Genomic DNA, 22,168 nt, shown 5'->3' on the forward strand with positions numbered 1-22,168 from the left:
GATGGGAGTAGGACTGTGAAATCTGAAAGCTTTTAGTCATAAACCAGCACGTAGGTCGTTCCATTTCAAAGGGTGAGGTGGTAGAACAGTCAGGCTATTGCATCCATGACTGAGCATCCCTTTTAGGATCCTCCCTGCTCACCCCACGTGGGGAGGAGGCTAGAAAAGGTGTCATAAACATGGTCCACATCAATCCTCCTGGCTGGATAATTGCATCCAGTGGGTTCATATCTGTGTGGTCAAAATCAAACAGTAAACTTTGGACCATGGAATATTCTGACTCTAATGGACAGCCGAGACCGTGAATGACCCGAAAGATGCTCAGCAATTATTGCCTGTGTGCTGCAATGATTCAACATTGATATAGCTACCCTGGCAGAAATGCATAGACCAGTAGAAGGACAGCTAAGAGAAGAAGATGGAGGGTACACCTTTTTCTGGAAAGGAACCCCAAAGGAAGAAAAACAAATTCATTGAGTAGGACTTTCCATTATGAACAGACTGACAAAGATGGAATCTGGGGTCAGTGTCAGCATCAATGAGCGTCTCATGGCTCTCCACTTGAAGCTTGCGAGAAACCAACAGGTAGCTGGTGTGAGTACTTATGTACCAACTCTAGACATGGAAGAAGATGTGAAGGAGAATTTCTACACCCAGTTGGACACAGTGTTGAAAGACATTCCCAAAGAAGACAAGATCATTCTTGTGGGGGATTTCAATGCTAGGGGCAGAAGAAATGCAAACCTCTGGCAGACTGCCATTGGGAAAGAAGGAATTGGCAACAGCAACTCCAATGGAGTGCTTCTCACACAATATTCACAACACAAATTTGTCATCACAAATGGCCTTTTCCACCTGAAAAACAAATTTAGAACCTCATGGCAACATTCTCAATCAAAGTCCATGAAGTGCCGGTGCTGTGTTGCTATCTGCGCTTGGGATTGGCATGATATCCTTCTCACACATGCAGTGACTGGCTCTGATGACCACTGGACCGATCACCACCTTATTTGACCCACAATGCCCATTAGGATTGTCACCAAACAGAGAACTTGGAGGAGACTGATCTGGTCTGAGATCAACATTCAAGGCTTGAAGGAGCCCATCATATGAAGTGACTTCCAGATAGTGCTCCAGAGGAAGCTGTTGACAGTACATCCTGAAGATGTGGAAGAATGCTGGTGTCAGTTGAAAAACTGGAGCTCAGTGAAGCATCAAGACTGGTTTGAGAACTATGTGGAAAAGAAAAGCCCTTAGGGCTGCAATGTCCATTACGCTCCCCATTCACCACACAGGGAGGCATAGAGTGGTGAATCATAGAATCATAGAAGAGTAGGACTGGAAGGGACCTCAAGAGGCCATCGAATCCAGCCCCCTGCCCTCATGGCAGGACCAATCACTTTCTAGACCATCCCTGAAAGCCATCTATCTAACCTCTTCTTAAATAGCTCCAGTGATAGAGATTCTACCACTTCCCTTGGCAATTCGTTCCAGTGTTTGATCACCCTGACAGTTAGGAACTTTTTCCTAATGTCCAACCTGAACCTCCCCTGCTGCAATTTCAGTCCATTGCCTCTTGTTCTATCCTCAGAGGCAAAGAAGAACAAGTTCCCTCCCTCTGCCTTATGACACCCTTTTAAATACCTGAAAACTGCTATCATGTCCCCCCTCAATCTTCTCTTTTCCAAACTAAACAAGCCCAATTCTTTCAGCCTTTCTTCATAGGTCATGTTCTCTAGACCTTTGATCATTCTCATTGCTCTCCTCTGGACCCTCTCCAATTTCTCCACATCCTTCCTGAACTGCGGTGCCCAGAACTGGACACAATACTCCAGCTGAGGCCTAACCAACGCAGAGTAGAGCGGGAGAATGACTTCTCGTGTCTTGTTCACAACACACCTGTTAATGCATCCTAGAATCATGATTGCTTTTTTTTGCAACAGCATCACACTGTTGACTCATATTTAGCTTGTGGTCCACTATAACCCCCAGATCCTTTTCTGCTGTACTCATTCCTAGGCAGTCCTTTTCCATTCTGTATGTGTGACACTGATTGTTTCTTCCTAAGTGGAGCACTTTGCATTTGTCCTTATTAAACTTCATCCTGTTTACCTCAGCCCCTTTCTCCAGTTTATCCAGATCCTTTTGAATTATGACCCTATCCTCCAAAGAAGTTGCAACCCCTCCCAGCTTCGTATCATCTGCAAACTTAAGTGTAGTTTCTACATCAATATCTAAATCGTTAATGAAGATATTGAACAGAACCGGTCCCAGAACAGACCCCTGCGGAACCCCACTAGTTATACTTTTCCAGCCGGATTGAAAACCGTTAATAACTACTCTCTGGGTATGGTTATCCAGCCAGTTGTTCACCCACCTTATAGTAGCCCCATCTAAGTTGTCTTTGCATAATTTATTGATAAGTATATTATGTGAGACAGTGTCAAATGCTTTACTGAAGTCTAGGTATACCACATCCACCGTTTCTCCCTTAAATGTGGCTCAGGCAGCTGCTTGGGGGTTTGTGCAGCACATGTTTGGCTTGGGGTCCTCGCAGTGGTGCAACATCTCCTCGGGCACCATGCAGCTGGCTCTGGAGTTGTCCCATGGTGCAGCTGTTCCTTGGGCATCCCGTGGCTCTCAGGGCTGTGCAGCTTGGCACTGGGTGGCTCTGGCAAGTCACTGGAGGTAGCGAGGTAGGGTGCTTGGTTGCAGGGGTAGGGGGATAGGGTGCCTGGCTGCAGGAGGGGACAGGGATCTGGCTGGGGGGCATGTGGTGACCAGGTGTCTTGCTTCTGGACAACATTGCTTTAGGGCCTGGCAAAGTGACATCAACCACAAAACAAAGAAGCACGTGACAAGGCAGAAGTCCAGTGTAAAACAAGGACTCAGAAAAACCAATGGTGGACTGAGTCAGTACGAGAACTCCAGCATCTTGCATACATCAATGATACAAGAGGCTTCTTCAATGTCACCAAAGCTGTTTAAGAATCGAGAAACCGTGGTATCACCCTCCTGAGATCAAAGGGGGTACCTGGCTCTTGAAAGACAATGAAGCCCTTGCTTCTCACTGGAGTAAGCACTATAATGAACTCTTGAATCACTCCTCCACCATGGTCCTAAAATCCCTTGAGCAAATCCTTCGGAAACCACTGAGGGATGATCTTGCAACACTTCCTATCCTGAGTGAGGTCCAAGCTTCCATCAAAGCAATGAAATACAAATCAGCTGGACTAGATGGAATCCCCACCAAAGTCTTCAAAGACCATAAAGAGGTCTCCAAAGAAGACACAGACCACTAGTCAATTGTTCAGGGTTTTGGTATACCACTTCATAATCTTTCCAAATGTTGTTTACATTACTAGCTAGCTACTATAAAGCACTTTGGATAAAAGTGCTCTATATTTTTTAAAAATACATGTGATTTCTGTCAAGTTTTAGCAGGAATTGGTTGTCTCTCCCTCCACACTAACTACCAATCTGGGGCTGAGAACTGGGGGTGATGGGGGTTGTTCCTCGCCCACTGTAGCAGCCACTGAGCTGGGCTGGGAAGGAGGGTGATCATCCCTGTGCCGCAGCAGCTGCTGAGCTGGAGATGGGAAGGAGGAGTTGTCTCTTCCTGGCAGGGGTAGCCCTGGAACTGGGAACAGTTGCATCTTTCTCTGGCTGCGGCAGCCCTGTTCATCCCAAATTTCCCCAAACCCCCTCTTGTTATGCCACTCTTCTCTTCTGCCCGCGCCACCTCCTGTTCCACCAAGGCCGCTACTTCAGCTTGCATGTATGTCTTCACCAGGATTCAGGCACCATATTAGTGGAGGCATGCCTGCACAGCTCCACTATTTAGGGCGGCAGCAATGTTCCTTGTAAGCTGAATGCTTGGGTGGCTAACCAGGAGAGATCTGGGGGCTACCCAGCTGACTAGCAGAGCATCCATGGCCAGCAGCATGTGTTTACTGGTGGTGCACGTAAGCACATGCCTTGGTGCATGTAAAAAATTTATTCCTCCCATGAGTGGAAAAAGTTAGAGGGAATGCTGGTTAGCAGCCCGTCATAAACTGTTTAGAAAGGACAAATGGGGAGAAAAGGAGGAGGAGTTGCGCTCTGTGTGAGGGAGCAGTATGATTGCTCAGATATCCAGTATGAGGAAGGAGAAAATCCAGTTGAGCGCCTTTGGGTTAAGCTTAGAGGCGGAAGTAAAAGGGTTACTGATGGTGTGGTTGATGTCAACTATGGACCACCAGATCAAGGAGATGAGATAGATGAGGTTTTCTTCAGGCGACTAAGTGAAGCTTCCAAATCACAGGCCCTGGTTCTCATGGGAGACTTTAATCATCCGGGCATTTGTTGGGAGACCAATACATCAGCACACAGACAATCCAGGAAGTTCTTGGAGAACGTTGGGGATAACTTCTTGATACAAGTGCTGAAGGAACCGACCAGGGGACGTGCACAATTTGACCTGCTTCTCACAAAGAGGGAAGACCTAGTAGAAGAAATAGAAGTGGGAGGAAACCTGGGCTGCAGCGACAACGAGATCGTAGATTTCAGGATCCAGACAGAAGGAAGAAAGGTGAGCAGTAATATACAGACCCTTGATTTCAGGAGAGCATAGTTCGACTCACTGAGAACGGATGAGCAGGGTCCCTGGGGAAGTGCAGATGAAGGGGAAAAGAGTTCAGTAAGACTTCTTTAAAATACTGCTAGTTCTCTTGAAGGCACAGAAACAAACCATCCTGCTGCATAGTAAGAAATGCAAACGTGGTATGCAACCAGCTTGGCTTAATGGGGAAATCGTTAGTCAGCTTAAACTCAAAAAGGATGCATACAAGAAATGGAAACGTGGACAGCTGACTGAGGAGTATAAACATACGGCTGGAGAAAGCCGGGCACTAATCAGGAAAGTGAAAGCACAATTGGAACTGCAGCTGGGAAGGGATGTGAAGAGTAACAAGAAGGGTTTCTACAAGCATGTTAACAATAAACAGGTTATCAGAGAAGGTGTGGGGCCGTTACTGGATGAGGGAGGTAACCTAGTGACAGATGATATAGGAAAAGCTGAAGTACTCAGTGCTTTTTTTGCTTCAGTCTTCACGGACAAAGTCAACTTACACATGATGACGGTCCTAAACATTGCAGTATGGGAAGGTGGAGGGCAGCCATTTGTGGGGAAGGAACAAGTTCTGAGCTGTCTAGGAAAAACTAGATGTGCACAAGTCCATGGGTCCGCATTTAATGCACCCAAGGGTACAAGGGAATTGGCAGAGGTCATTGCTGAGCCTTTGGCCATTATCCTTGAAGACTCTTGGAGGATGGGGGATATACTGGATGACTGGAAGAAGGCAAACGTAGTGCTCATCTTTAAAAAAGGAGAGAAGGACAACCCAGGGGACTATAGACTGGTCAGCCTTACCTCAATCCCTGGGAAAATAATGGAAGGAATCCTCAAGGAATCCATTTTGGAGGACTTGGAAGAGGGGACAGTGAGCAAAAGCAGCCAACATGGATTCACCGGGGCAAGTCCTCCCTGACCAATTTGATTAGCTTCTATGATGATGTAACAAGCTCTGAGGACATGGGGAAGTCAGTGGATGTGATATACGTTGACTTCAGCAAGGCTTTTGATACGGTCTCCTACAACATTCTTATCCATAAGTTAAGGAAATATGGATTGGATCCTTGGACTATAAAGCTGGCTTGACAGTCGGGCCCAACGGGTAGTGGTCAATGGCTCGATATCTGGATGGCAGTCGGTTTCAAGAGGAGTGCCACAAGGCTCGGTTCTGGGGCCAATGTTGCTCAACATCTTTATTAATGACCTGGATGAGGGACTGGATTGCGCCCTCAGCAAGTTTGCCGATGACACAAAACTGGGGGGAGAGGTAGATACCTTGGAGGGTAGAAAGAGAATCCAGAGGGACCTGGATAAATTGGAGGACTGGGCCAAAAGAAATCTGATGCAATTCAACAAGGAGAAGTGTAGAGTCCTGCACCTGGGGTGGAAGACTCCCAAGTATTGTTACAGGCTAGGGACTGACTGGCTCAGCAGCAGTATGAAGAAAAGGGACCTAGGGGTTATGTGGATGAAAGGCTGGATATGAGTCAACAGTGTGCCCCTGTAGCCAAGAAGGCTAACCGCATACTACGGTGCATTAGGAGGAGCATTTCGAGCGGATCTAGAGAAGTAGTTATTCCCCTCTGTTCGGCACTGGTGAGGCCACATCTGGAATATTGTGTCAAGTTTTGGGGCCCCCAGTATAGAAAGGATGTGGATGTTCTGGAGCAGGTTCAGTGGAGGGCAACAAAAATGATTAAGGGTCTGAAGCACAAGACCTATGAGGAGAGGCTGAGGGATTTGGGCTTGTTTAGTTTACAGAAGATGACATACACCAGACTCACCACTGGGGGAAGTGAGAGCAGGGAACAGAGATTCTGCAGTGTCACCACTGTGGGCAGCTGCAGTGCAATATAGTGGCCACATGGAGTCAGGGCTTTCCACCCAGCCAACCACTAGACAGGTAAATGCCCCCAATGCCATCCTGCACTGACTGCCCCCCTGCCACCTGTGGCCAGGAAACCCACCACCGCTCCACTGACCTCAAACTTCCCAGCCAGCCTTTACCTTAGCCATCCAACTCACCCTGGAGCCAGACTCATTGTTGCAGCCCAGTCCTAACATCCCCAGCTCCCACAGTATTGAGGCCAGGACTTGGCCTGCCCCTCTCCCAGCTCACCCCAGGGCTGGACCAAGCCTTGTGGCCTGGCCCCAACTTCACTGGCTCCCCTTCCTTCCCCATCCCCCCAAGTGCTGGGCCCAGGCTCAGCACTGTGGCTCACCCCTCCCCCCCCCCCCACACCCAGCCAGCCTGGGCCCAGCACCAACCCGGTCCCTACCACCTCACCCTAGGGCCAGAGCTGGGCTCATCACCATGTCCTGGTCTGCCACCTCCCCCTGCCGATATCCCACAGCCAGGCCCATCCCAGCCCCAACCAGCCCGCTCCTCCTGAAGTTCAGTTTGGGCTATTACTGCAGCCTGGGGCAGAGGCTGGGTGGGGAGCTGTGATCTGATCCCATTCCCTAACCTGGGGACAGGCATGGGAGACCAGGCACTGCAGCATGACCTGGCTCCTCCCCCTCACTCCCCAGGACAGGCATGGGCCAGGAGCCACGGCCTCCCCCAGGAACATGCAGAGGGGCCAGAAGCCATAGACTGACTTGGCTCCCCCAACCCAGGGACAGGCAGGGGGTACCAGGAGCTGCAGCCTGACCCACTCTCCCTCTTACACCCCACCCCATACCCTGAGGATCGGTGATGGACAAAGCCTGACCTGCCTCCTCCCCTCCAATACAGGCTGGGAGTTGTCTTAACCTGGTCTTCCCCCCCGCTTCCCCCGCCCCCCCCAGGGATAGGCAGGGGAAGCTAGGAGCTGTGGCCTGATCCAGCTTCCCAAACTAGGGACGGGCGAGGGAGGTTCCAGGAGCTGTGGCCCAAATCATGCCTCCCCGCCCCCGCACACAGGCAGGGGTGGGGGACAGGAGCCTTGGTCCCTACTGCTTCACTCCTCCTCTGCCAAAGAACAGGAGGGGTAGGGTTGGGCAACAAATAAAACTGGTTTTAGTAAAAAAAAAAAAAAAACAATGTACGGGGAAACAGACTCTGGTGTGATGTGGCCCTCTGTGATGGCCGCAGTAGAATCCAGGAATTCTGTCTTGTACATGTTCTGAGTGCTATATTGTTTCCCCTCTCATTAGACTTTAAGAACTGATTAGCATGGGAGCATACTGTCTGCCTTCCTCTGGCCTGAAAAATTTACCCATTTGTTCACTGATATTTCCTTCAGTAATAAATTTTTCTTTCTATTGAAATTTTAACGTAATTGGTTAATTATGTGATTTGGTTCTTTACAAAAAATGTTACGTCCATTGTTAAAAGCAGCTGCTGTAGGTAGGGCCAAATCTAATTTGAATTTATAACTGTCTTCATGCTTTATTTCCTGTTTACACAACCAAAAGAACAAGGTAAGGCAAAAGAGAAAAAAAACTTCAATTTATTCATTGTATTTTAAGTTTAAAATGCCTGTCGGAGTATGAGGGATAGTGGTGGCTTTTTGTATCGTAATAGTTCTTAGGGCTCCAGCTGAGACTATAGATCCAGACTAACATGGCTACCCCTCTGATACTTGACAGCTGAGACTAGGATCCCATTGTGCCAGGCACTGTGTAAACAGCTGGTAAAGGACAGGTCTCCCCCTGAAAATGAGATTTACCTAGGTCTTTCCCAGTGTTCCCTGTAAGCTGGTCACTTGGGCATCTGCCCAGGAGATATTCAAGTGCCACCCAACTGATTTGCAGAGCCTCCACAGTTGTTCACAGCTGGGAACATGTTTCTATTGGTGGTGCACATGCCTTAGTGCACAGAACAAAATTTATTCTGCCCTTGATGGAAAAAAATTAAAGGGAACACTGCACTTTCCTATGCTAAACTGTACCTGTATAGTTAAAGTGATGCAATCTCTCTAGTGATAATGTAGTTACACCAGAATATTTGGTGCCTTATACTGCTTATGGGTGGGAAAGGCAAAATGCTATACTGACACAAATCATCTCTGTACCAGTATAACTGGCCATATCTACACCATCTCTTTTGACATTAAAACTTACATTGCTCTGACTGGCATAAGTTACACCAGCAGAAGCATGGTGCTCTGTTGGTGGGAGATGGGGGTTGGGGTGGATTGGTGCTGCTGTGCCACTGCAAGGAGCCTAGTGTAGACACAGCTTAAGGACCATGCCAGTATAACTAGGTCAGTGTTAAATGAATAGGCCCAGCTAACGGGGAGCTTAGAGGGGAGTTCCCTGGTGAAGGACTGAAATATATCAGGACTGCACTCCCTGAACCTAGTGGTCTGCTAGGCAAGACGGAAAGCTTCTTAATGAGGCTTTGATCCCAAAGCCTCCCTTTGCCAGAAACTGGGAATGAGTTGCAGGGGATGGGTCACCTGATGATTCAGATAAACTCCCCCTGGCGCACCTGTCATTGTCTTCTGTTGGAAGACAAGACTGTAGGCTAGATGGACCTTTTGGTCTGACCCAGTGTGGGGGTTCTTATATTCTAAAAGGGGAAAAAAAATCATCATTGCACAAAATAGACAGAGTGAACTCTCTCATATCCAGCAACCAGAGGACCAGGAGTTTGCTGAATATTCAAATATTCTGGATAATAGAGAGGTATTCCTAGCAATGCATAACGCTAAAGAAAAATAAGATTAGGTATTAAGAAACAAACAACAATGTAGAATAGTAACAGAGAGAGATGTGCTAGTCTAGATACTATCGAAACACAAAAGCAGTCCAGTAGCACTTTAAAGACTAACAAAAAAATTTTATTAGGTGATAAGCCTTCATGGGACAGACCCACTTCTTCAGATCATAGCCATACCAGAACGTGCTCAATATTTAAGGCACAGAGAACCAAAACTAGTACTCTGTGCCTTAAATATTGAGCCTGTTCTGGTATGACTATGATCTGAAGAAGTGGGTCTGTCCCACGAAGGTTTATCACCTAATAAAATTTTTTGTTAGTCTTTAAAGTGCCACTGGACTGCTTTTGTGTTTTTTAAGCAAAAATGCAGGCAGAGTACTTTATTTATTAACAACCTCAATATTGCATGCTGTAAACTTATATTGTATTTACTTTCACTATATTGTACTTATGGAAAATGTAACTAAAATTTACTTTGTGGTTAAAATGAAAACTCTGGATAATAGAATGCTGGATGTGAAAGACTTTACTGTATGCTGGTGCAAAATGTGCACAGACCAAACAGACAAGACAGATAAAGGAACAGGGTCAGAGATGTAAAGTGAGTTGCCTCAAGTCACAGCTATTTAATGGCAGTGTGAGATGTAACGTGTTTGTCATATTAAAGTAAGAGCTGGTTTGTTGTTTCTGTTTAATTTTTCTTTTACCAGTCATTTTTGTCAATACTTGAAATTCTGGTTTAGAACTGTGGTGTCTTTCATTTTTTTCCCCCAACATGGTGTTTACTGAGTGCATGGGTGCATGTTGTTTCTTTCTTTAAATATCAAGTACACAAGCCCAGCAACCCTGGGGTGGGGGCGGCCACAAAGAGGGCACTGCCACGGAGCCTGATAATTCGCAAGGATCTGATGCTATGGCAGCAGTGGCTGGAGCCACTGGCCATTAAAATTGCTGGTGGAGCCCTATGTGATATGCTCCGGCGAACCCTGAGGCTGGTTGACGGGAAGCTAGCCCCAGCCCTACTCCTCAGCCTGAGGCACTCTGTCCCCGCACCTGGTCCAGAGGCCCAACAAGGCTGTCAGCCCCACTGCAAGTAGATGGGGGATCATTGAGCTCTGTAAACTTATTTGTGGTTCACGACCCACACCTGCAGCTTTTACTCATATGGTTAATTCCACTGAAGTCTGTGGAATTGCTGAAGTGAGTAAAGGTTGCACAATTGAGTCCTTCAGGAATTGCGGTAATAAGAATGGTTCTCCTTCCCAGCCACCTCGTTGATCGATCTTTATTTGTAAAGTCTGTTTTTTGCATGACTTTTAAAAATAGTGATGGATGTGTGAATTCTGTGGGAGTTCAGTAATGCAATTTGATTTGGTGCCAAAATTTTGGCTAAAAATTGCCTGTGAAGATAAAGCTATATTAGTTTCTGTGTTGCATCTGTGGTGGTTTTTTTTTTTTTTTTTTTTCTGGTGGGGGGCGGGGGAAGGATGTTTTTTCAAAGCAAACAGACAGCGAGTTAATGATTAAGGCTCGGTCTACAGTGGGAACTTACCACTATAACTACTTCTCTAACTGAAAAATTTTTCATGCATCCAAGTGGTAGCTATAACTATAAATATAACTATATTACTAAATCGACAGACTACTTTTTCCATCAGCATAGCTACTGCTTCTTGGAGGTGCATTTCTTTCCATGTATGTGCTTTTTTTTTTTTTGTTTGTTTGTTTTTTTTTGTTTGGACCTGAGTCCAAACCAGACCCATTTGTTTCAATGATGGGAGCAGGAGAGCAAAGCCTACAGATAATTGGAGAACATGGTAACCTGGGAGATGGGGCAGAAATGGGAGGCAGCATGGGCAACAATGTCAGAGTAAAAAGAGGGTCAGGGCAAAACAGGGAGGCAAGATCAAATCAATATCTTAGATGCCTATATACAACTGTTAGCTGCTGCCCCTTGTTCACTGGGAGCTCCCTTCTTATAGGGAGAGCTGCTGGCTGGTCAGGCCTGGCTCAAAGCCTTGCCTCCAGTCTATTCAGCCCTTGAAGGCTCACCTGGCAGGGAACTCCCCCAATTCACACCTTGCAAACTGCTCTTCTCTGCACAGCACAAGCTCAGGCTCTGCAAAGTAACATAGCTGCACAGACAGATAGACATTCACCCACCAGCTCACCACACAGCCCCCCAAATCCCACACTCACCCAAGCTCCTCTAGGATGCTTTGCCCAGAGGCAAACTCCCTTCCCTGTTAGCTGCTGCCCCCTGTTCGCTTACTTACGGTTACTGAAGATGATCCAGTCATTCCACGAAAACATGAGAGGAACCATCCAATATGACGGCGCATTATTGGATGCTTTCAGAATCAGGAGCGGCGTCAAACAAGGATGCGTGCTTGCTCCGACATTGTTTGGGGTCTTCTTCGCACTCCTCCTGAAGCATGCCTTTGGATCTTCAACAGAGGGCGTCTTGCTGCACACAAGATCTGATGGGAAACTGTTTAACCTTGCAAGGCTGAAAACGAAGTCTGAGGTGCAAGAAGTCCTCATCAGAGACATGCTGTTCGCAGACAATGCTGCTGTAGTGTCTCACACAGAAGACCAGCTTCAAAAACTGCTGGATTGGCTCTCCAAAGCGTGCAAGGACTTTGGGCTTACCATCAGCCTAAAGAAGACGAACGTACTCAGTCAGGATGTTGCTGAATCCCCATCAATCAGTATTGACAACTATACGTTAGAGGTTGTCCACGAGTTCGTTTACCTCGGGTCCACCATCACTGACACCCTGTCGTTGGACACTGAGCTAAATAGGAGGATCGGAAAAGCGGCCACAACTCTGTCCAGACTCAGCAAGAGAGTGTGGAATAACAACAAGCTGTACACTCACGCCAAAATGCAAGTCTACAGAGCCTGCATCCTCAGCACCCTCCTTTATGGCAGCGAGACTTGGACCCTGTATGCCCGCCAGGAAAAGAGGCTGAACATCTTCCACTTGCACTGCCTCAGGCGCATCCTTGGAATATCATGGAAAGACAGAGTGACCAACACTGCCGTCCTCGAGCAAGCTGGAATCCCAACCATGCACACCCTCCTCAGGCAGCGTCGACTCCACTGGCTTGGCCACGTCCACAGGATGAAAGATGGAAGGATTCCAAAAGACATCCTGTATGGTGAGCTAGCCTCTGGCAAAAGACTTCCTGGACGCCCCCAGTTGCGTTACAAAGATGTCTGCAAGAGAGACCTCAGAGGTAGACATCGAGCTGGACAACTGGGAAGATCTAGCAGACGACCGCAGCAGATGGAGGCAGGGGTTACACAAGGGCCTTCAGAAGGGCGAGTTGAAGATCAGACAGCTAGCAGAGGAGAAGTGAGCGCACAGAAAGCACAATAAGGACTTGCCAGACACCCACTACATCTGCAAGAGATGCAGCAAGGACTGTCGCTCTCGTGTGGGTCTTTATAGTCACAATAGACGCTGTAAATAAAGTCCTCAATTGAAACTTTAAAGGGAGCGATCCATAGTCTATGCAGACTGAAGGATGCCTACTACTACTACTATATACAAATGCAAGAAGTATGGGTAATAAGCAGGAAGAACTGGAAGTGCTAATAAATACAACTATGAAATCGTTGGCATCACGGAAACTTGGTGGGATAATACACATGATTAGAATGTTGGGATTAAAGGGTGCAGCCTGCTTAGGAAGGATAGACAGGGAAGAAAGCGGGGAGGTGTTGCCTTATATATTAAAAATGTACACACTTGGACTGAGGTGGAGATGGATGTGTTGAGAGTCTCTGGGTTAGACAAAGATGGGTAAAAAACAAGGGTGATGTGCTGCTGGGAGGACTACTACAGGCTGCCTACCCAGGTGGAAGAGGTGGATGAGGCTTTTTTTAAACAACTAACAAAGTCATGCAGGGCCCTGGATTTGGTGGTGATGGGGGACTTCAACTCTCCAGATGTATGTTGGAAAACTAATACAGCAGGGTACAGACTATGCAGTAAGTTCTTGGACTGCATTGGAGACAATTTTTTATACCACAAGGTTCAAGAAGCTACCAGGGGGAAGCTGTTCTAGATTTGATTTTTAACAAATAGGGAGGAATTGGTAGAGAACTTGAAAGTATAAGGCAGCTTGGGTGAAAGTGATCATGAAATCATAGAGTTCACAATTCTAAGGAAGGGAAGAAGGGAAAACAGCAAAATAGAGATAATGGATTTCAGGAGGGCAGATTTTGGTAAATTCAGACAGCTGGTGGGTAAGGTCCCATGGGAAGCTAAACTGAGGGGAAAAAACAGCTGAGGAGAATTGGCAGTTTTTCAAAGGGACATTATTAAGGGCCCAAAAGCAAGCTATCCCACTGCATAGGAAAGATAGAAAATATGGCAAGACCGCCTTGGCTTAACCAGCAGATCTTGCATGATCTCAAAATAAAAAAGGAATCGTATAAAAAAATGGAAACAAGGACAAATTACAAAGGATGAATATAGGCAAACAACACAAGAATGTAGGAGCAAGATTAGAAAGGCTAAGGCACAAAATGAGCTCAAACTAGCTACAGGCATAAAGGGAAACAAGAAGGCTTTTTATAAATATATTGGAAACAAGAACACAACCGGGGAGAGAGTAGGGCCATTGCTCAGTGAGGACGGAGAAACAGTAACAGGGAGCTTGGAAACGGCAGAGATGCTTAATGACTTCTTTGTTTTGGTCTTCACTGAGAAGTCTGATGAAGGAATGCCCAGCAGAGTGATTGCTAGGGGGAGAGGGGTGGGGCTAGAAGTTGAAATAAAAAAAAAGAACAAGTTAAAAATCACTTAAAAAAATTAGATGTCTGCAAGTCACCAGGGCCTGATGAAATGTACCCTAGAATACTCAAGGAGCTGATAGAGGAGATATCTGAGCCTTTATCATCTTTGGAAAATCATGGGAGACAGGAGAGATTCCAGAAAACTGGAAAAGGGCAAGTATAGTGCCCATCTATAAAAAGGGGAATAAGAATAACCCAGGAAACTACAAGCCAGTCAGCTTAACTTCTGTGGCAGGAAAGATAATGGAGCAGGTAATTAAAGAAATCATCTGCAAGCACTTGGAAGGTGGTAAGGTGATAGGGAACAGCCAGCATGGATTTGTAAAGAACAAATCATAGAATCATAGAAGAGTAGGGCTGGAAGGGACCTCAAGAGGCCATCGAGTCCAGCCCCCTGCCCTCATGGCAGGACCAAGCACTTTCTAGACCATCCCTGAAAGCCATCTATCTAACCTCTTCTTAAATAGCTCCAGTGATGGAGATCCTACCACCTCCCTTGGCAATTCGTTCCAGTGTTTGATCACCCTGACAGTTAGGAACTTTTTCCTAATGTCCAACCTGAACCTCCCCTGCTGCAATTTAAGTCCAATGCCTCTTGTTCTATCCTCAGAGGCAAGGAAGAACAAATTCCCTCCCTCTGCCTTATGACACCCTTTTAGATACCTGAAAACTGCTATTATGTCCCCCCTCAGTCTTCTCTTTTCCAAACTAAACTAGCCCAGTTCTTTCAGCCTTTCTTCATAGGTCATGTTCTCTAGACCTTTGATCATTCTCGTTGCTCTCCTCTGGACCCTCTCCAATTTCTCCACATCCTTCCTGAACTGCGGCGCCCAGAACTGGACACAGTACTCCAGCTGAGGCCTAACCAGCACAGAGTAGAGCAGGAGAATGACTTCTCGTGTCTTGTTCACAACACACCTGTTAATGCATCCTAGAATCATGTTTGCTTTTTTTTGCAACAGCATCACACTGTTGACTCATATTTAGCTTGTGGTCCACTATAACCCCCAGATCCCTTTCTGCTGTACTCATTCCTAGGCAGTCCTTTCCCATTCTGTATGTGTGACACTGATTGTTCCTTCCGAAGTGGGGCACTTTGCATTTGTCCTTATTAAAGTTCACCCTGTTTACCTCAGCCCATTTCTCCAGTATATCCAGATCTTTTTGAATTATGACCCTATCCTCCAAAGCAGTTGCAACCCCTCCCAGCTTGGTATCATCTGCAAACTTAAGTGTACTTTCTATGTCAATATCTAAATCGTTAATGAAGATATTGAACAGAACTGGTCCTAAAACAGACCCCTGCGGAACCCCACTAGTTATACTTTTCCAGCAGGACTGAAAACCATTAATATCTACTCTCTGGGTACGGTTATCCAGCCAGTTGTTCACCCACCTTATAGTAGCCCCATCTAAGTTGTATTTGCGTAGTTTATTGATAAGTATATTATGTGAGACAGTGTCAAATGCTTTACTGAAGTCTAGGTATATCACATCCACCACTTCTCTCTTATCCACAAGGCTCGTTTTTCTATCAAAGAAAGCTATTAAAGTGGTTTCACATGATCTGTTTTTAACAAAACCATGCTGGCTGTTCCCTGTCACCTTGCCACCTTCCAAATGCTTGCAGATGATTTCTTTAATTACCTGCTCCATTATCTTTCCTGGCACAGAAGTTAAGCTGACTGGCCTGTAGTTTCCCAGGTTATTCTTGTTCCCCTTTTTATAAATGGGTTCTATATTTGCCCTTTTCCAGTCTTCTGGAATCTCTCCCGTCTCCCTTGTTTTTCCAAAAATGATTCCTAAAGGCTCAGATACCTTTTCTATCAGCTCCTTGGGGATTCTAGGATGCATTTCATCAGGCCATGGTGATTTGCAGACATCTAATTTTTCTAAGTAAATTTTAATTTGTTCTTATTTCAACTTCTAAACCTACCCCTTTTTCACTAGCATTCTCTATGTCAGGCATTCCTTCAGATTTCTCAGTGAAGACCGAAACAAAGAAATCATTAAACATCTCTGCCATTTCCAAATTCCCTGTTACTGTTTCTCCCTCCTCACTGACCAATGGCCCTACCCTCTCCTTGGTCTTCCTCTTGTTACCAATGTATTTGTAAAAAGCCTTCTTGTTTCCCTTTTTGCTTGTAGCTAGTTTGAGCTCATTTTGTGCCTAGCCTTTCTAATCTTGTTCCTGCATGCTTGTGTTGTTTGCTTATATTCATCCTTTGTAATTTGTCCTAGTTTCCATTTCTTATACTATTCCTTTTTATTTTGAGATCATGCACGATCTCCTGGTTAAGCCAAGGCAGTCTTTTTGCCACATTTTCTCTCTTTCCTACGCAGCGGGATAGCTTGCTTTTGGGCCCTTAATAATGTCCCTTTGAAAAACTACCAACTCTCCTCAGCTGTTTTTCCCCTCAGTTTAGCTTCCCATGGGACCTCTACCCACCAGCTGTCTGAATTTACCAAAATCTGCCCTCCTGATATCCATTATCTCTATTTTGCTGTTTTCCCTTCTTCCCTTCCTTAGAATTGTGAACTCTATGATTTCATGATCACTTTCACCCAAGCATCCTTCCACTTTCAAATTCTCAATAATTTCCTCCCTATTTGTTTAAATTAAATCTAGAACAGCTTCCCCCTGGTAGCTTTTTCAACTTTTTGGAATAAAAAGTTGTCTGCAATGCAATCCAAGAATTTATTGGACAGTCTGTCCCCTGCTGTATTAGTTTCCCAACATATACCTGGATAGTTGAAGTCCCCCATCACCACCAAATTCTGGGCCCTGGATGATTTTGTTAGCTGTTTAAAGAAAGCCTCTTCCACCTGGCTAGGGGGCCTGTAGTAGACTCCTAGTAGGACCTCATCCTTGTTTTTTACTCCTCTGAGTCTAACCCAGAGAATTTCAACCCGTCCATCTCCACCTCTGTCCAAGTGTGTACATTTTTAATATACAAGGCAACACCTCCTCCCTTCTTTCCCTGTCTGTCCTTCCTAAGCAGGCTGTACCCTTCAATACCAACATTCCAATCATGAGTATTATCCCACCAAGTGTCTGGGATGCCAACGATATCATAGTTGTATTCATGTATTAGTATTTCCAATTCTTCTTGTTTATTTCCCATACTTCTTGCATTTGTATATAGGCATCTCAGACATTGATTTGGTCTTGCCTCCCAGTTTTGCCCTGGCCCTCTTTTTACTCTCCCAGTGTAGCCCATACTCCCTCCCATTTCAATTTCATCTTCCAGGTATCCATGCTCTCCACTCACCTGCAGGCTTTGCTCCCCTGCCCCTGTTGAACCTAGTTTAAAGCCCTCCTCAGTAGGTTAGCCAGCCTGTGTCCGAATATGGTCTTTCCCCTCCTCGAAAGGTGAACGCCATCGCTGCCTAGCAGTCCTTCCCGGAAAAGGATCCCGTGGTCAAAGAAACCAAAGTCTTCCTGGCGACACCATCTACGCAACCAAGCATTCACCTCTAGGATACACCTGTCTCTGCCTGGGCCCCTACCTCTGACAAGCAGGATTGAAGAGAATACCACCCATGCCCCCAGAACCCTGAAGTCACTCTTGACCTGCTCAGCGTCACACCTCGCAGTATCATTGGTGCCCACATGGATGAGAAGCATGGGATAGTAGTCAGAGGGACGGATAATCCTCGACAATGCCTGCGTAACATCTCGGATACGGGCCTCCGGCAGGCAGCACACCTCCCAAGATGAAATGTCAGGGTGACAGATGGGTGCCTCTATCCCCCTCAGAAGAGAGTCTCCAACCACCACTACTCTACGTTTTCTTCTTGCAGGGGTGGCAGTAGACTTCCCAGCCTTGGGGGTACGAGGCTTCTCCTCTTCTGTACGGGGTAATTCTTGGTCTCCTGTATCGAGTACAGCATAACAGTTTTCCAGTGCCACGGTGGGAAGGTTCTGAGCAGGGGTGGGACACTGCCCACTGCGAGACGTAACCAGCTGCCAGTGTCCACCCTGGTCCACCTCCTCCAGTGGTTTATCAGCTATCCTGTGCACTGGGACAGTTACCTCCGCAGTCTCCACCTGAATACTATCCAGGAACTGCTCATGGACTCGGATACTCCTCAACCTGGCCACCTTCTCCTGTAGTTTCCCCATCTGCCGCCTGAGAGATTCCACCAGCAGGCACCTTTCACACTGAATATTCCCCTCAGCCTGGGTATCAGTAAGTGGGAACAGCAAGCCACAGTCCTTGCAGAGCCACAGCAGGATCTGGGTAGAAACATCCACGGTCAGACAGTCTGTCTGGCTACAGGAACAAGTGGAGGAGACAGCAGTAGTGCTGGCACAGGTGTTATGGGTCTTCCTAACCATTTTAGTCCTCTCTGTCACACTCCCTCTTAAACTCCCCTGTCTGCAGCTCCCTGTCCGCTTCACTCCCCTGGTTGCTCCTGCCTCTGGCTTTTAAGCCTGCTGGCCTCTCTCAGGCCTTCCCCCTATGAGTCACACAGGGGAAGGCTGATCAAGGGAGCAAAAGGTCAGGCAGGCAGTCCCAACTGCCACTGAAACTGATGGGGTTTTTTTGATAGGATAATGAGCCTTCTGGATAGGGGGAAGCAGTAGATGTGGTATACCTAGACTTTAATAAAGTGTATGATATGGTCTCGCATGATAATCTTATCAAAAAACTAGGCAAATACAATTTAGATGAGGCTACTATAAGGTGGGTGCAAAACTGGCTGGATAACTGTACTCAGAGAGTAGTTCTTAATGGTTCTCAATCCTTCTGGAAAAGTATAACAAGTGGGGTTCCGCAGGGGTCTGTGTTAGGACTGTTTCTGTTCAATATTTTCATCAATGATTTAGATATTGGCATAGAAAGTACGCTTATTAAGTTTGCAGATGATACCAAGCTGGGAGGGGTTGCAACTGCTTTGGAGGATAGGGTCATAATTCAAAAGGATCTGGATATACTGGAGAAATGGTCTGAGGTAAACAGGGTGAAGTTTAATAACGACAAATGCAAAGTGCTCCAGTTGGGAAGTAAAAATCAGTTTCACACATACAGAATGGGGAGAGACTGTCTAGGAATGACTACAGCAGAAAGGGATCTAGCGGTTATAGTGGACCACAAGCTAAATATGAGTCAACAGTGTGATGCTGTTGCAAAAAAAGCAGACATTATTCTGGGATGAATTAACAGGTGTGTTGTGAACAAGTCACGAGAAGTCATTCTTCTGCTCTACTCTGCGCTGGTTAGGCCTCAGCTGGAGTATTGTGTCCAGTTCTGGACACTGCAGTTCAAGAAATTTGTGGAGAAATTAGAGAGGGTCCAGAAAAGAGTGACAAGAATGATTAAAGGTCTAGAGAATGTGACCTGTGAAGAAAGGCTGAAAGAATTGGGCTTGTTTAGTTTGGGAAAGAGAAGATTGAGGGGGGACATGATAACAGTTTTCAGGTATCTAAAAGGGTGTCAGAAGGAGGAGGGAGAAAACTTGTTCTTTTTGGCCTCTGAGGATAGAACAAGAGGCAATGGACTTTAACTGCAGCAAGGGAGGTTTAGGTTGTACATTAGGAAAAAGTTCCTATCTGTCAGGGTGGTCAAACAGTGAAATTGCCAAGAGAGGTTGTGGAGTCTCCATCTCTGGAGATATTTAAGAACAGGTTAGATAGATGTCTACCGGGGTGGTTTAGACAGTACTTGGTCCTGCCATTGAGGCAGGGGACTGGACTCGATGGCTTCTCAAGGTCCCTTCCAGTCCTAGTATTCTATGATTCTGTGAACCTGTCTGCTTTCAGCTGGGATGTTCATGTTTTCTGGCAGCAGTTTCCTGTACAGCCTCTGACAGTGCCAGGTACATCTAGCAGCACGTGTACATTGGTGAGCGGCAAAGCTGTTGACAGGGCACTGGTAATGAAACCTTGAACAGTAACATAACATCCCATTAATACATATGGGGTAATTCATATTTCTCTCACTGAAACTGTTTGAGCCTGCCTACTATGTACAGTTAACCAAACACTGTGCTGAGAAGGCTCTGCTAGCAGTGAAGCTTAGGGATGTAAAATCTGGTTGATTGGTTAACAAGTTAACCAATTGAAGGGGGTGGCATTCAGGGGACTGGGGCTGTTCTGGGCTGGTAGAAGTGCCCTTTTGCAGCATGCCAGGGACCCAGGCTGCTCCATCCCAGCTGGAGCTTCACTGCCTGCAGCTATGCTGCTGGTAACGGGTACTTTGGCACAGCCCCATTTCCTGGCATGCCGCAAGCAGGGGCATGGCAGCCTGGCCGGAGCAGCCCCTATCCACAGCAGGGGGCCCTCTCCAGCCTGGCTAAGCTTGAATGCCCCCACCCCATCCTTGGGACACTGCAGGTAGGGGCTGCTCTGGCTGTGCTGGGGCACCCTACCCCCCAGGGCAGCCCATGGGGCTGGAGCAAAGCCCTGCCTGCTCTGAGCAGGAGGCTGCTCTAGTCAAGCTAGCATGAATTTTTGAGAAACTGTGGCATTTGTGGAATATGGCAAAAATGCTTTTAAACATGAGGTTTCTGTAGATGGGGCTACAGTTACATGCTATTGATCTGATTTCTTTCTTTCTCTAATAGATCCATTGCTGTCTGATTTCAAATTTCTCCAAGGAACGTTTTGAGCAATATGGCAGGTAAAGAGCAGCACTAATACAGAGACACCAAATGATTGAAGATGATACTTCAATAGTGTACAGTGATTGCCCTAGGGGCTTAGGCATGACAAGCTTTATTTTTTTCTCTCCTTTGTCCCTGAAAGACCCTTCTGGCTGCTCCTCTTTTCCTCCCTTACTCCTGATTTACACCATGTCTGTCCTCAAGCTCATTAACTGAGGTCACCATCCTGGCCACAGAAGGCTGGATGTGAAGATGCTGGTGTGGTGGAAGTGCCTCATTATGAACTTTAATCCAGGACTTAATTCTGCTCCCATTGGAGAGAGAAAAAAAAGCAAAGTTCCCATTCACTTTACTGTGAACTGGAATGAATCCTGAGCTTATATGACCTCTAAAATTGACTTTGTTTAAAAAAAAAACCAAAAACTACATTTATACATGGCTTCCTGTGATCTAACAGCCTTGTCCTAGAGCAAAAGGGGTACTGTAGAAATATTTGGGGCATGTGGTCAGTGATGAGAGAATATTTTCTTATGTTGTCTTTCCCCCAACTAGTTTTAAATTGCATATGTACAGCAACCCTAAAATGCAGCCAGCTCTGGGGTGATTGGATAGCAGCCAACTGGCACACAGCATGGTGTATAACAATAGAGAAGAGTAATAGAGGAAATTTTGGCCACTGATAAATGCTTTTAGCAAACTACCATGGAATCGTTAATATCCACACATTACAAAATGCAGAGTAAACATTATAGTACTAAATTCATCTGTTTTTTAAGAGCTCCAGAGCTCATCTGAATCTTTCAGGTTTTGAACATGTTCTAGGAAACCTATGGAACAGATGCACTGGTGGCTTGTAGTAATGGAAATGCTGGTGGATGACACTCCATTGGGGAGAGGGATCCACGGTAATGTAAAGTGGCTGCAATTATATTTGTGGGGAAGGGAGGGACAAAGGGTCTAGCAGGACCCTGAGAAGAGGTTGTGATCGAACTGTTTGTTCATCAGCACAGTAAGTCCGCTCCTATTGCTGGCGCTTCTGTAGAGAGCGGGTAATTAACACCAGAGCAGCTTTTTATCTTCTCACACGGGGATGATGACTAGAGAAGGGAAACTTTCTGGGCGTGAAAGGTCATGTTCATATTCGTGCCTTGTCTTCTGTGCCATTTAGAAGTTTTCCCAGGACATTTTTAATTCTCTTCCTCTGGTTATTTTTAATTCTGTTTACTGAAACTGGAGACTTGAGACAACTAGTCACAATGCCCTGGAATCAAACTTTAATCAGCATTCAGCGGGAAAAACAAATGTTCCCAAACATGTAGAAATGACCACATGGTTGTGTTAGATATACACATGTGCCTGTCTTCCCGGGTGCTAACAGTAGTTTGGATTTACAGAATTTAAAGAGCTGTATTATTTTTTTAAAAATTAAAATCAGAGGCTTAAAAATAAAATGCACAATAGGTGTGCTCTGGCTGTCCCTATTGTCTGTA

The 22,168-nt window shown here is 46.1% G+C and overlaps 1 protein-coding gene across 2 annotated transcripts in view; it reads left to right on the top strand.

Moving 5' to 3' along the window:
• The window catches only part of SCAMP4 (secretory carrier membrane protein 4), a 49,712-nt gene that overhangs the window by 4,646 nt on the left and 22,898 nt on the right, over positions 1-22,168 (top strand). For both annotated transcript variants that reach the window (XM_074978539.1, XM_074978540.1), the window contains exon 2: positions 20,640-20,695. In XM_074978539.1, coding sequence (XP_074834640.1) covers positions 20,689-20,695 — 7 coding nt within the window. In that variant the 5' untranslated portion in view covers positions 20,640-20,688. The remainder of the gene's footprint in view (positions 1-20,639; positions 20,696-22,168) is intronic.

Source organism: Carettochelys insculpta, chromosome 27 (genome assembly GCF_033958435.1).
Source record: "Carettochelys insculpta isolate YL-2023 chromosome 27, ASM3395843v1, whole genome shotgun sequence".
NCBI lineage: Eukaryota > Metazoa > Chordata > Testudines > Carettochelyidae > Carettochelys > Carettochelys insculpta.